We start from the raw sequence: 13,461 nt of genomic DNA, 5'->3' as shown, positions 1-13,461 counted from the left end.
TGAGGAAACACTTCAGTTCAGAGATTAAATTAGTAGATCTGAGTTTGATTAAGCATCCAAGTGAATAGTTGTAGTGTAAAAATTAATTCAAGGTTTTTACCGATATCTTTGGCCCTAATGGCGTCTGGCCTGCGAAGCTCTGCGACAAACTTCTTGGCGTCGAGGCGGATCTCGATGATGTTGTTTAAGAGAGCGAAGAGCGGAGCCAGCGGGAATGAGGCCACAAAGAGCGACACGAAACCAAACTGAATGACTGCAGAATGGAAAACAAACAAACATGTAGATTACATGCTGAGACATTTGGAGAACAAACATGAGTTTGATTGATAGAGCTATAATACTGCTGTCTATTACCAGACATTAAGGATTAAATATTGATTTTATACAGCCATTCAACAGTTTGGCATTAGTAATATTTCTTAATGATTTTGAAGTCTTTTATGCTCACCAAGGCTGCATTTATTTGAGTAAAAACTGTAAATTTTTGAAATATTATTACAATTTAAAATAGCTGTTTTCTGTTTGAATATTTTCTAATATGTAATTTATTCCAGTGATGCAAAGCTGAATTTTCGGCATCATTACTACATTCTTCAGTGTCACGTGATCCTCCAGAAATCATTCGAATATGATGATTTGCAACTTAAAGGGGGGGTGAAATGCTATTTCATGCATACTGAGTTTTTTACACTGTTAAAGAGTTGGATTCCTATGCTAAACATGGACAAAGTTTCAAAAATTATGTTGTACGTTTGAAGGAGTATTTTTGTTCCTATTTTTGTGTGACGTTAGATGGAGCGGAATTTCCTTATATGGAAAATTCTTATTTATTTCTTAAGGATAATGCAGCCCCAACGGAAAAGGGTCACGATCGTGTGTTGGAACCACATGCGGTGAGTAAAACTGCTTCAAATAGCTCTGTGTTGTTAACTTAGCTATCAGCGCGTAAGCACATCAAGTAAACAACATGCGATGTTGTCATCAAACTGCACTTTCCACATGTACAGCTTAAAAAAAAAAAAAAAGACGACAAAGTGGAACTTAGTCATTTTCCAAAACCGCTTAGCAAATATATACAGTTTCAGTACATACCACATAGCATACCGCCTTTGCTGATGCTGCTCTTGTTAAATTTCAGCCTCTGGATCTGTGTCACAGCTTCCACATGCTCCAACTCAAAAGCCTACTGGCGCTCGTGATTCTTTAGCTCCGCCCACACGTCACGCCTCTAGGCGCTCGTGTTTTTCCGGGAAAAATCGGTACAGACTATCTTTCTCTTATAAATATAAGACTTTTTTGGAGTTATGAAGGATGCAGTACTACTCTATAGGTACTCAAGATTAACAGGATATTGAGTGAAAACGAGCATTTCACCCCCCCTTTAAGAAACATTTCGGATTATTATCATTATTGAAAACAGTCATTTTTAATCACGATTATTGAACAGAAATGAATCGAAAGTTCAAAAGAGCAGCATTTATTTGAAATAGACATTATTTCTTAGCAAAAGAAAAATACTTTTTCTCAATTAAATGCTTTTTTTGCTAAATGAAAGATAATTATTGACACCAAACTCTTAAAGTGTAGTATTGCTGAAAATAAATAAATATAAATAAATGAATAAAAATAGACTTATACAGTGCATGTGTACACATATATAGATCAAATAACCACAAATCATAGTAACACTGGAAAAACCACTACTTATTTGATGTGGTGATTAACTAGGAACAGGTGTCTTTCTACAGTAATTTGACATTACCAGCATGGGTGTCAATCACAAAGCTGATTACGTGTCAATCAACAACATGTGCAACATAAGCCTTGTGGGAAACTGCATTTCCTTATTTGGCTTGATTGACACATGGCCTTTCATTTCTGTGCAGCATGCAAACTATGGCTTCGAGAGAGATCAGGCAGGAGGGTATCCTACATAAACATCCATACGAGAGGGTCTCATTCCCCCGCTTTCACTGAGAATACAGTATCTTTCACAGTGTGTGGGTGGTGAACTCCCTCCAGTGTTATTACTTAAGGACTTGAGGTTATTTTCAGTTTCTCCCCAATCGTTTCTTAGATTCGAAGAGTCTCATAAGTGGTTCTTGTATAAAGAACATGAAAAAAATGGAAAACTGTTTTACTTGGCAGTGGATTAAAGCATCCATACATTTCCAAGAAAACACTAAGGTGCAGGTTTTCTCATGCACAGGTCTCTGATAGACATTTATGTAACTTCGCCTGCACTTCAGGGACTAAACGGTCCTACATCAAACCGCTCAATCAACAATCACGATAGGGAACCGAAATAAACTCCACAGATCATATAATTACAGAATAAAGCTCTAGTTGTGTACCTGCATTAAATTTCATATAGCAAAACATAAAAAAAAAACTAATGACAACAGAGCTGTTTCGAAACAAAGTGCTTTCGAGTCAAGGTAAAATAAACTTTTTTTTTTGCAGACGTGTCAGGAAACCTCTTTCGCCGTCTTAGCTCTCAGCATAATTGTGTTGTATAAATGTAGGATGAGTAATAGTAATTCAAGTTTGCATTGGTGTTCAGATGTTTAACTTTGCTGTTTACCCACCAGGCTTTCAAATCTTTTACAGACGCCTTCATGCCAACTTACATAAACACTCAGTCAGTTGTGTATCACCGTAAGCCACATGCTAGCGAATGAAGGCCCTTTCCCGATTGTAAACACAGCTGTAAAACAAATGCTTGGTCTACTGGCCCAATTCAATGTTCATTCATAATTCTGACCATTAAAATGAATCACAAACTTTAATAGCCGAGCATCTTTCGTGAAACACTGGGGTGTGTCAAATCCAGAGACCTGTGCATAACTCCGATAACAAATCCTGCTGTTCTCGCTAAAGGGGATGCATTTGATTAACTAGATGTTTTCTCACTTCACCCTGAGCATGCTTTTACACAGAGTGGAGTGTCACTCACTCATCTCCATGTATTCAGGTGTGAGTCCGTCAAAAGGCTCCAGGTCGTAGTCTAGGTGCCACTGCTGGCGGCGACCCGGCTGCTCCACAATCTCCTCGGGCTCCCGCTCTTTGTCCTTGAGTGTGCGGCACAGCTTCTTCAGCTTTCTGAAGCGGGAAATGAGAGGGAGAAAGAGAGCGAGACCAAATGTAAACACACAAACCGCTGCTATAAACTTGACCTTGCAGCTAAAACGACCCAGATTTGATAGTGAGTCAAGTGTCAGGTTTGTTTCTAAGAACAGTATATGAATTGCATGCAGACATATTGTGTGCTTTGTTTACATTTACATAAATATTACTATTGCTTATACTGTAGTTGGCGATTTTTCAAAAGCAAAACAGCTGCACTTTTCTATATACATTTTAATTGTATAAATTATATATTAACTTGTATTCATATTCTAGACAATAATATAAATAATTATATCTATTAATTTTTTATTAATATATTTAGAATGTATATTATATAGTTTATGTTGATTATATATATATATATATATATATATATATACACATTTTATATATATATATATATATATATATATATATATATATATATATATATATACACATTTTATATAAATCAACAAATTATACATAAATTTCTTTATTAAAAATTATATATACACATTCTAACATCATGGTAGTGATTTTTGCACAGGCAAACACCACTCATTTTCTTCACAAAATTGTTCTTCTATCATCATATTAAACTCGTTTTTTTGGTTTCTGAGCTTTAACTTCATTTGAGAATGAACTTGCAATGGCATGAATCTTTGCCAGAAGCTCCATGATTTATTGGTCTAACCACAAGCAGGTGCATACAGGAGACAGACCGATATGTTTGATACACACATATACACAAAAGACTCGGAAGAGCTCTCTGGAAAACTCATTATCTGTTCACTTTGTTTGGGATTTTTTCTTCAAACCGCACAGACTCAAGACTGTCTGTTCCAGCCGGGTTACAAGAAAAAGACTAAAATCAAACTGGATGTAAAACTCTACAGGAAATATGTCAATTAGTCAGACAATAACGAGCCTATTTAATATCTCAATTCAATGCTAAAACACACAGACAGCCTGACTAGTGATTCTACATGTTATAGTTATAACTCAAAAGCAACCGACAATACCTAAAAGAGCCAGTGGAGATCACTGGACCATAAAAGTGACCATATCTAACTCCCAAAGTGTTTGGAGTTATTCCACATTTAAAAACAATCCTCTCATAAACTTCTCATAAAGCACAAAAGAAAGGTTGCTTACATGAGTGAGTTCTGAAAATTAGGAAAATAAGCCATTGTTGTAATATTCTAAAGCTCAGTGTAACAGGATATAATGTATATAATCATAAAAGCACGCCAGCAAACATTTTAATTACAATTTAATCACTATGCAATCACAATCACAACATAATTTTGATCCAATTTAACCTGAGGCTTTTTTCCAAGTCATTAAAACAGACAGAATGTGCACAGATATCGCTTTAGGTTCGAGGCTTTGTGATTGGAGAATCCTCATCAGAAAAGCAAGAGAGAAAGCATGACAGTTTACACTGGACTGGCCAAGTGCACGAAATGGGCCATGTGGTCCATCCGTCTATAGCCTATTAACGCTCCCAATAAAACCCTCCAAATGCATCTGCTGCATTATTTAGTCTCCAAAACTACAGCCTTTTCCAGCACATTACTTTTTAATGCACACCTTTGTATCATAAGTGCTTTCCTCCATCTGTGATAAAGCTCTCATTCACCAGCTGTTGGAATGCATTTGCATTTGAGAATGCTCATGAAGTCACATGCAAAAAAAATCCTATTGGTGAACAACAACTTGTCAATGACAACTAAAACAGACTTTAAAGGGATAGGTCACCCATAAATTAAAATTCGGTCATCATTTATTCACACTCGAGTTACTTTCTTTAGATGAGAAACTACTTCGAAGAATGTTGTTAACCAAACGGTTGATGGTAGCCACTGACTTCCATAGTATTTTTTTTTTCATACTATGGAAGACAATGACTACCAAAAATAGTTTGTTTACCCAAAAATTCAAGTCTGTCCACATTCACCCTTGAGTTTCTTCTGTTGAACACAAAAGTAGATACTTGTTATTAAGAGTAGCCCTTGACGTCCATATTTTTTTCCATAATAAATGAAGTCAGTGGCTACCATCAACTGTTTTTTCACTCAAAAATGAAAATTCTGTCATCATTTATTCACCTTTAAGTTTCTTTCTTCAGTTGTACATGAACACAAAAGTAGATACTTTGAAAAATGTTGGTTACCAAACAGTTGACAGTACCCATTGATTTCAGTAGTATTTTTTCCGTACTATGAAAGTCAATGGCAACTGTTTGGTTACAAACATTCTTCAGAATATCTTCTTATGTGCTCAACAGAAGAAACAAACACATACAGGTTTTTAACAAATTGAGGGTGAGTAAATGATGGAATTAATTTTTGGACGAACTGTCCCTTTTGAACGTGTACGGCTCTGTTTTTAGCATGCACATTAGTATAATATAGTATTACAGCATTGGTCTGTGGGGAGATTAGATTGTTTAAGTAGGTCAGGTCTCTGCGTGAGGGGATATCAAGTCATTCTGACCTTCATCATGGTACATTTGCACCAAAGTCCACTTTTGTGAATATTTATAGAACTGAACGGGAAAATGGGTTTGACTCAGTTCTCCTCTCATGGGCCATATTGCTTTTTCAATTTGCATTCTTAAAAGAACTACTTTTGCACTCTGAGGTAAAAACTGAGAGACTGAAAGTACATTTGCAATGACAACTTTACAAAACATGCCAAAGATAGGAGTGTTTTACATGCTCACACATGGTTTACAACGAGAGGAAGAGCAAAAAAGGACAGAGCTGCCATAAAGGACTAGTTATTTGGATTAGCTGTCAATCAACTCAGCAACAAGTTGCTATTGTAGCTCATAAAAAGACATTTTAGGGTTGGACTCTGTGATTAAGCTTAGCACAGCACGGGAACAAGAGGCATTCAGTTCTTTGAGTGTTTCTGGCTAGCTGCACACGTTCATTTAAATTTACCAAAATGCGTGACAAAGATGTGGAGATAAAACACTCTCTTTCATGATAAATCATAAATGAAAGCAGTCATGTTTATCAGATAGGTCACAAGCAACTGAATGTGTCATTCATCAAAGCAATCTTTGTGGAAAAGGATATAGAGGAAAAAAAAACTGGTGTTCTTGTGAAGGATGAGGAGATATAGGCTAAAAAGGGATTTCCGCAAAACGGAAAGTCCACAACTCACCCATTTCGCCACCCAGGGGAAATCACGTCCCAGATTTCTGCAGTCGTCTGCTCATGCTTTAATGCATGCATGCCACACAGGCACTTTGCAGCACAAATGGTGATAATTTGCCTTTTTATATGTGCTGCAAGTACAGACTTTATTCCATGTTATGCCATCAACATCAGTCATACTGATTTGCATTTTAACCATTCATTAATGACGTGATGCACCACTTGTGCAAACAAGTGAAATGAGACAGGAATCCAGCTTATTAGTCTACAAGGAGGGGCGTGTCAGAAAGTTTGTCTGCATGCAAAGAGGGAGCAAAAGAAACTGAATAAAAGAAAAAAACTGCAAAATAAGTCAGAAAGGCACCAGAGCAGAAAGTGAGAGCAAAGCCTGCCTCACTATCCTGGGATTTCCTGGTCTATAAACCAACTTCAGTAGGAACAGTGTTTATCGTTTCACTGAAGGAATGATCTTTCTAAGGTTTCCAGATAAAAAAGCTAAAGTGGTAGAGCGTGTTTTTATGAGATCCACAAAGAGGAGAGGGAACTTACGGAATGCCGATCTCAAAGATGTTATTCTGAATAAGCTGCTTTCCCAACATGATGATACTGAGCTGGATACAGAGTTCAATCAGACAGCCACCAGGAGCACACTGGGAAGAAACGTAAAAGTTGTTTTGACCGTGTCATGATGAGTACAGTCGCAAGATGTTTTTTGGTGGGGGGGGGGGGGGGGGGTTCAAATTTATACACATACAGTACAGACCAAAAGTTTGGAAACATTACTATTTTTAATGTTTTTGGAAGAAGTTTCTTCTGCTCATCAAGCCTGCATTTATTTGATCAAAAATACAGAAAAAAATGTAATATTGTGATATATTATTACAATTAAAATAATTGTTTTTTAATTTATTATACTTTAAATTTTCATTTTCATTTCATTTCATTTCTGTGATGCAAAAGCTGAATTTTTAGGATCATTATCACGTGATCCTTTAGAAATCATTTGTTTATTTGTTTATTATTTATATGCTTAATATTTTTTCAGAACATGTGATAGCTTTTTTTTTTTTTTACTTTTTATTCATCAAAGTATCCTAAAAAACTATGTTTTTAAAATACAAATATTTTGTAATAACAATATACACTACCGCTCAGTAATTTGGGGTCAGTAATTTTTCAGTTTTTTAGATAAAATCAATATTTTTATTCAGCAAGGATGTGTTAAATTGCTAAAAAGTGATAGTAAAGAAAATATATTATTAGAATTGTTTTTTTTTAAACCTTTTATTGATCAAATATATTAGACAGCAGAACTGTTTCTAACACTCATAATAAATCAGAATATTAGAATGATTTCTAAATGATCATGTGATCGACTGATGTTACATGTGACACTGAAGACTGGAGTAATGATGCTGAAAATTCAGCTTTGCATCACAGGAATATATATATATATATATATATATATATATATATATATATATATATATATATAGTATATTCAAATAGAAAACTTTTATTTTAAGTTGTAATAATATTTCACAATATTACAGTTTTTTCTGTATTTTAGATCAAATAAATGCAGGCTTGATGAGCAGAAGAAACTTCTTTAAAAAACATAAAAAATAGTCATGTTTCTGTACTGTATATATAAAATGAAAGAAACAAAATTCTAAAACATTAATTACATTAAAACATCACTTTACTCTTTACTGTACAGTGCAGATTGTAAAAATGCATTGAAAATATCAGTAAAAATGATCAAATACAAAAATAACACTGATTGGTAAAACTGATAAATTAAAATACTATTATTTTTGCCAGTCTTAATTTCTTCGTTTTCAAATTAAACTGAGCTTTTATTTTGGTGGAAGGCTCTTTTGTTGACAAGAACACAGTTCTTCGTTTTCCTGTGCATAAATTAAATCAGACCTCAGCCTTTGCAGTAAGCCGCAGCACGATTTGGGAAATTTTTTGACTCGTCATGCAGCCCTAATGTTGAACATGAATTTGTAGTGCTAACAATCACACAGGATGCAACAAGCGGTAAACCGTACTCACCTCTTCCATACGGTAGTCATTGAAGACATAAACATAGTTACCGGGGTGGCCTGCAAACCTGTAAACAAACAAAAAAAATTACAAGTAAGCGTCAAATGTTTTTTCCGCAGTCAGACTTCAGGTTTACTGTGCTAGAGGCTGAGTATGTGTGAATCTGTGTGCTTTTCTCTTCCTGCAACAATTACTGGTGGATTTGAGCAATCCTGTTTTGGGACTGGACCGGTCCACATACCTCCCTTTGAAGAAGGCCACGTAGAAGATGGGCGCATAGGCATTCATGAACTTCAGGAGGAAAGCCTTCAGAATCAGACGCTCCTCAAAGATGGTCTCCGTTTTTGGGATCTCTGCCGACAAACGAATGAAATGATTTGGGATTTAAACAGATGTTCTGGATAAACTGCACACCGATCCAAAAGTAGAAGTGGGTTGGAAATTTCTCCCGACATGTTTCTCTTAAGCAACTTCTGTCCGGTAGTTTGAAGGTTGAGAAACAGAGCTTTTCAGAATACCATATGGTTACATTTGGGATGGGATTAAATGGTTTGTGGCGTTCCCTAAATCTTAATCTGCCACAAAAGAAGATAGACAGTGATTTCAATGCATCCATTAGACTCCAAAAAACAAATCCAAAATTCCAGTAAGTCTTGTCAAATATATTAATAAAGCATGATTTGGTGAGTTTGGAAGTAGGTTAAAGCATCAGGGTGAGTCAGGCTGCATGTGGTCAGACTTTAAGAGTGAAAATCAAAGAAGTACAGGAAAATCTATCTTATTCATGAGATGATAACACATGCTTTCTCCGTTTCCTTCCTTCCCTACATATCCACAGAGACTCTCATTTATTAAAACGTCTCTTAAGGAAATCTTGGTGATGGCTAACTGACAAGCTGCTTTATCTCCAGTGTCCCTGGAGTGGCTCAATCAAAAATGCATGTCAAGTGGGTGGGCAAATAAGGGAAGAAGGACATCAGAAAGAAGGGAAGTTGAGTACAAGTCATAATTTAGCAAAAATACCGAGGCATGTGGTAAAACCTCACCCAGTTCTGTGAGCCAGGAAGCCACCATGCCATAGATCTCATCCAGGATGAGGATGACCACCAGGTTGATGATGACGGCAGTGGCCGTGACGGTCACCCGTAAGCTGGACTTGACGTCTGGATCCGGACTCATGGCCATTATGGCAGAGATGGTGATGCGGTAGATGATGACACTGAAGACGGCAGAGAAAGTCACTCCAAACTACATGGAAAAAGGAACACAAGTAGAAGTAGAAGAGAAATGAAATATGGACAAGCACAAAAACGTTGCACCAGACAGGAAGCCCAAGGCTTACCATGAACAGAATGGAGGAAATGTTGATTAAATATCCAGGCATTCTGTCCCTCCATGTTAGCTTCTCATGTCCAGTCTGTGAAGAGAGAAAGACATTTAAGGTGACTAATGGAAGCATGCATGCATGTGTTTCTGTTTTTCTAAGAGCTATGCCAATACACCACATCTGACTCAATAGTAGCCTATTGTGGAAATAATTTGGCGGCCCACTTGTAAAAACATGAAACATTAAGGCCATAACCACCTGGCCTACTTCTTTAACAAAACACTGGATTTTCAAAAGTATGTGAAATATGTAAAGTTTGCGCACAAGATTGTTTACACACCGGCCTGTTATTGTGGGGACATTTTCCACACCCCTAAACATGATGCAGCACAAAACAAAACATGATTGGTTGCTTTAATTGTCAGTCATGTGTCCTCTCGGGCGGTCCTTGGCCATTCAAAGTGGACAAAGTGTGGCTACGTGAGACTACCTCTAGAAAAACTTTTTTTTAATGACCAAAACAAGCTGAATATGCCTCCTTTTGCATTTGGATCAAACCTAATCGAGCCAAAAACAACATCAACAGCGTGCACTAAACTTGTCTTCACAGGCAACAGAGGATTCAGGGTGATCCTGTTCCCCATGGGGTAAGTCTTCCTTCACTGTCAAGCTTTGGACAGCAGATCAGGAGGAATGTTCTTCTGAGGTATACATGTCAGATGACCAACAGGAGAAACATTTTTTATGTTTCAGTTCTGTGGAAATCACAGTGAAATGAATTATCAGGCCACAGGAATGTCAAACGGCAGATTATGTTCCTTTTTAAGTCCTAGAAAAATGTCATTACAAAAGCATCATTATAATCGAAAGAGTGTTTGACAAGCAGTCTGAGCCAGTTTTTCGAAGAAACAAGAGCCGAGCACAAAAAGTCCTTACTGTTTACTAACTGTGGCTGTTATCTAAGGCGACATCAATACTGAAAGGAAACCTCAAAAATGATTGATTTAATGCCCTTTCTCTAAACAATCATAATGCTGTTTTGCTACTTATACTCCAAAATGCACAAGAATACAAAGCGCACATAAACATAAGTTGAAATAGTTTGTTTTTACTTAGAATGGTTATTGATGCTTTTTATGTAATGAATGAAACATCTTCCTCAACTTTGTTTTGCAGGATATATGCCTTATCTGTGCAGGATATAAGCAATGCTGCATGATTGTAATTTGGCCAAAATGCATCTTCATTACCTGCTGGGAGCAGACTTTGCATTTGGAGTTGGCCTATATATTGCGATCTAGTTATAAGGTTTGAAACAGAGCCCATCTTATACTTGTTGATGAATGATTTAGAGGGTTTTGCAAGAATCTGGAAACAACACAACGTTGACACAACGGTTTAAAAAAAAATCGACCTCTCGCAATTGGGCTCATAATGAGTCAAACAGCTCCACCTAGCACAGTGTGTTACTAAACCCTGGCTCCCAGGAAAAAGCCACAGAGTGTAACCAGTCACAGCCTTCGAGATGCCACGGCTTTAGTGTCTCCAGAATAATGAATGTGGATCATGCAATTGTGCCATTCACAGACTTGGCTCACAAAACCTAACCCAGCAATGAGAGGAACTACTGCAGGACTGCGGTCTCATCTCACCTGACTACTGACTCTTTATTAAGATAGCTGATGCCATTTAGTGACAGGCTGTGATCCCCTCTTAAAATGTAACTTTGTTTGATGCATTAATATCTAAAGAGGCCAAGTTCATGGGAAGCCTCACTGTATTTGGCACAAGGACAAGTAGAGATGCATATTTGAAGCTAATGCCACGATTATGCTGTGAGGTTACAAACGTGTGGGATAAGTAGGCCCATATCAGATCTGTGCACTTCTTTTTTTTATTTTTATGCGGATTTGTAAAGGAGAATCTGTGTAATGGTTGTAAATATGGTAAAATGTGTTGGGGCCAAAGGATTTGTAGCATTTTACAAATGTGGGCCATTTGAATTCCGCTAAGGATTTCTGCAGGAGCAGATTCCGTGCAAGCTTAGCAATATATAACAATAACAAAAGCTGCCTAGCAAAACAATGCAGACCAATGGCATTAATAATTTATGCAATCAGCCACATCATGAAACTGTAAAAACAGAAAAGGAGAGGGAGGAAGAAGACAGATGGTATTGTTTTTAAATAATTAACACTTTTTTATTTTTAAGTTGCAGATTTGATAAGTATAAAATGGATGCAGAAATTCAAAGTCAGAATATTTGCCTGAAAAACATGAAATTGATTAAAAGTATACCTGGATAAAAACAATCTGCCAAATGCATAAACACATTTTTTATATTTAATTTATTTATGTTAAAGCCTTTGAAATTGACTGATGAAATCAAGAATCTAGGAGTTTTACTCATTTAAGAAAGTTTGATCAACACATTAGAAAAGTGTGACAGGATGGTTCACGTGTGGTCATGTGTTTGCGTGATACTGGTCCGAGAACAGCAGTCCATATCTTTCTGTTATATACTGGCTATAGATCAGTGGATTAATTCAACAGCTCAGGTCGGGCACTGCACAGATGCTCCTGCATACAACCGCTGTCGGAGAATATCACTTCCACTTTTTCACAAACCTCTTTGTCTTTTATTTTGGCTGTCTAAAGGTCTCTTGCAGAAATGTTACTCAATAGACATCCCTTGAACCTTTCCACTGCACAAAAGGTTCTTTAAATTAGAAAAAAAGTTTAAATGTTCTTCACACTGAGAAAAAAATGGTTCTTTAAGAACTGTTCACTGAAAGGTTCTTTGTGGTACCCAGAATGGTTCTTCAATGGAATCTTTACAAAAATCTTTTGTTATCTTTATTTTTAAGATTGTATAGGGGAAAGCGGGGCAGAGAGTAACACTTTTTGACTCTCTCAGCTTGTGTACTTCCAAACGGGGTTCAGAATATACTTTTTTATCCAAAGTAATTTTACACTTGTCTAGTATAAATATGTCATTTTGCAGAGATGCCGTGTTCACACTGACGTCACCAAACACCCCGTTCTCTCAATCCCACCCCATCCCCTCCAAACATAGTGTAAGCCAGAGACGAAAGAGAACAAGTACCGGAACAACACCAGTGCCCACGCCAGCAACCGAGAACATGTAAGCTGCCACATACACAATACAGAAAACACTGCATTGAAAACACAGTCAACAAGCCAATATTTCAGGCCGGTGGACTGACAAATGTACTTGCAGTGTATTTATCTAAGAAAGTTCTGGTACATTTACATTTAATCATTTAGCAGACGCTTTTATCCAAAGTGGTAATACAAGGTAGCTACATGGGGTAGGGTTAGGTTTAGGGGTAGGGTCAGGGTTAGTACCTAGTTATTACATAGTTATTGTAATTACTATAATAAGTATATAGTATGTACATGAGGAACAGGACTGTAAAATAAAGTGCTACCCAAGAGTCTCTGAAAACAAGGGTTATTATCTTACATAATTTTGATTCTCAAATAAATGTATCTTGCTTTAAGTATATTCAGCAAAAAGGGTTTTACATGACATTTAAGGGCCAGTAAATCTGATCCGAGAAGAACAGTATATAGGTGAGCTGAAGGATATCTTGTTTACTTGCTACTGCCTCAATCTTATATCTTTTGGATATCCAAGATTTCATGCCACAAACCTTCCAGTCTTTGGCCACAAAGAGTTTTAACCATTTTGACCCAGAGTGAATGGAATTGAATGCCGAATTAAATAAATCTGCTGTGAAAAAGCACAATATCAAATAAAAACTCAGTCAGAGGTCA

General features: G+C 36.7%; 1 protein-coding gene across 3 annotated transcripts in view; it reads right to left on the bottom strand.

Moving 5' to 3' along the window:
- The window catches only part of LOC127978236 (anoctamin-1), a 37,301-nt gene that overhangs the window by 6,201 nt on the left and 17,639 nt on the right, over positions 1-13,461 (bottom strand). For all 3 annotated transcript variants that reach the window (XM_052583185.1, XM_052583186.1, XM_052583187.1), the window contains 7 exons: positions 9,676-9,750; positions 9,380-9,581; positions 8,575-8,686; positions 8,343-8,400; positions 6,831-6,931; positions 2,957-3,102; positions 101-253 (listed from right to left, as the gene is read on the bottom strand). In XM_052583185.1, coding sequence (XP_052439145.1) covers positions 101-253; positions 2,957-3,102; positions 6,831-6,931; positions 8,343-8,400; positions 8,575-8,686; positions 9,380-9,581; positions 9,676-9,750 — 847 coding nt within the window. The remainder of the gene's footprint in view (positions 1-100; positions 254-2,956; positions 3,103-6,830; positions 6,932-8,342; positions 8,401-8,574; positions 8,687-9,379; positions 9,582-9,675; positions 9,751-13,461) is intronic.

This window comes from Carassius gibelio, chromosome A4 (assembly GCF_023724105.1).
Source record: "Carassius gibelio isolate Cgi1373 ecotype wild population from Czech Republic chromosome A4, carGib1.2-hapl.c, whole genome shotgun sequence".
NCBI lineage: Eukaryota > Metazoa > Chordata > Actinopteri > Cypriniformes > Cyprinidae > Carassius > Carassius gibelio.
Note: the sequence above shows the minus strand (reverse complement) of the source record. Positions and strands in the feature narration are given on the sequence as shown.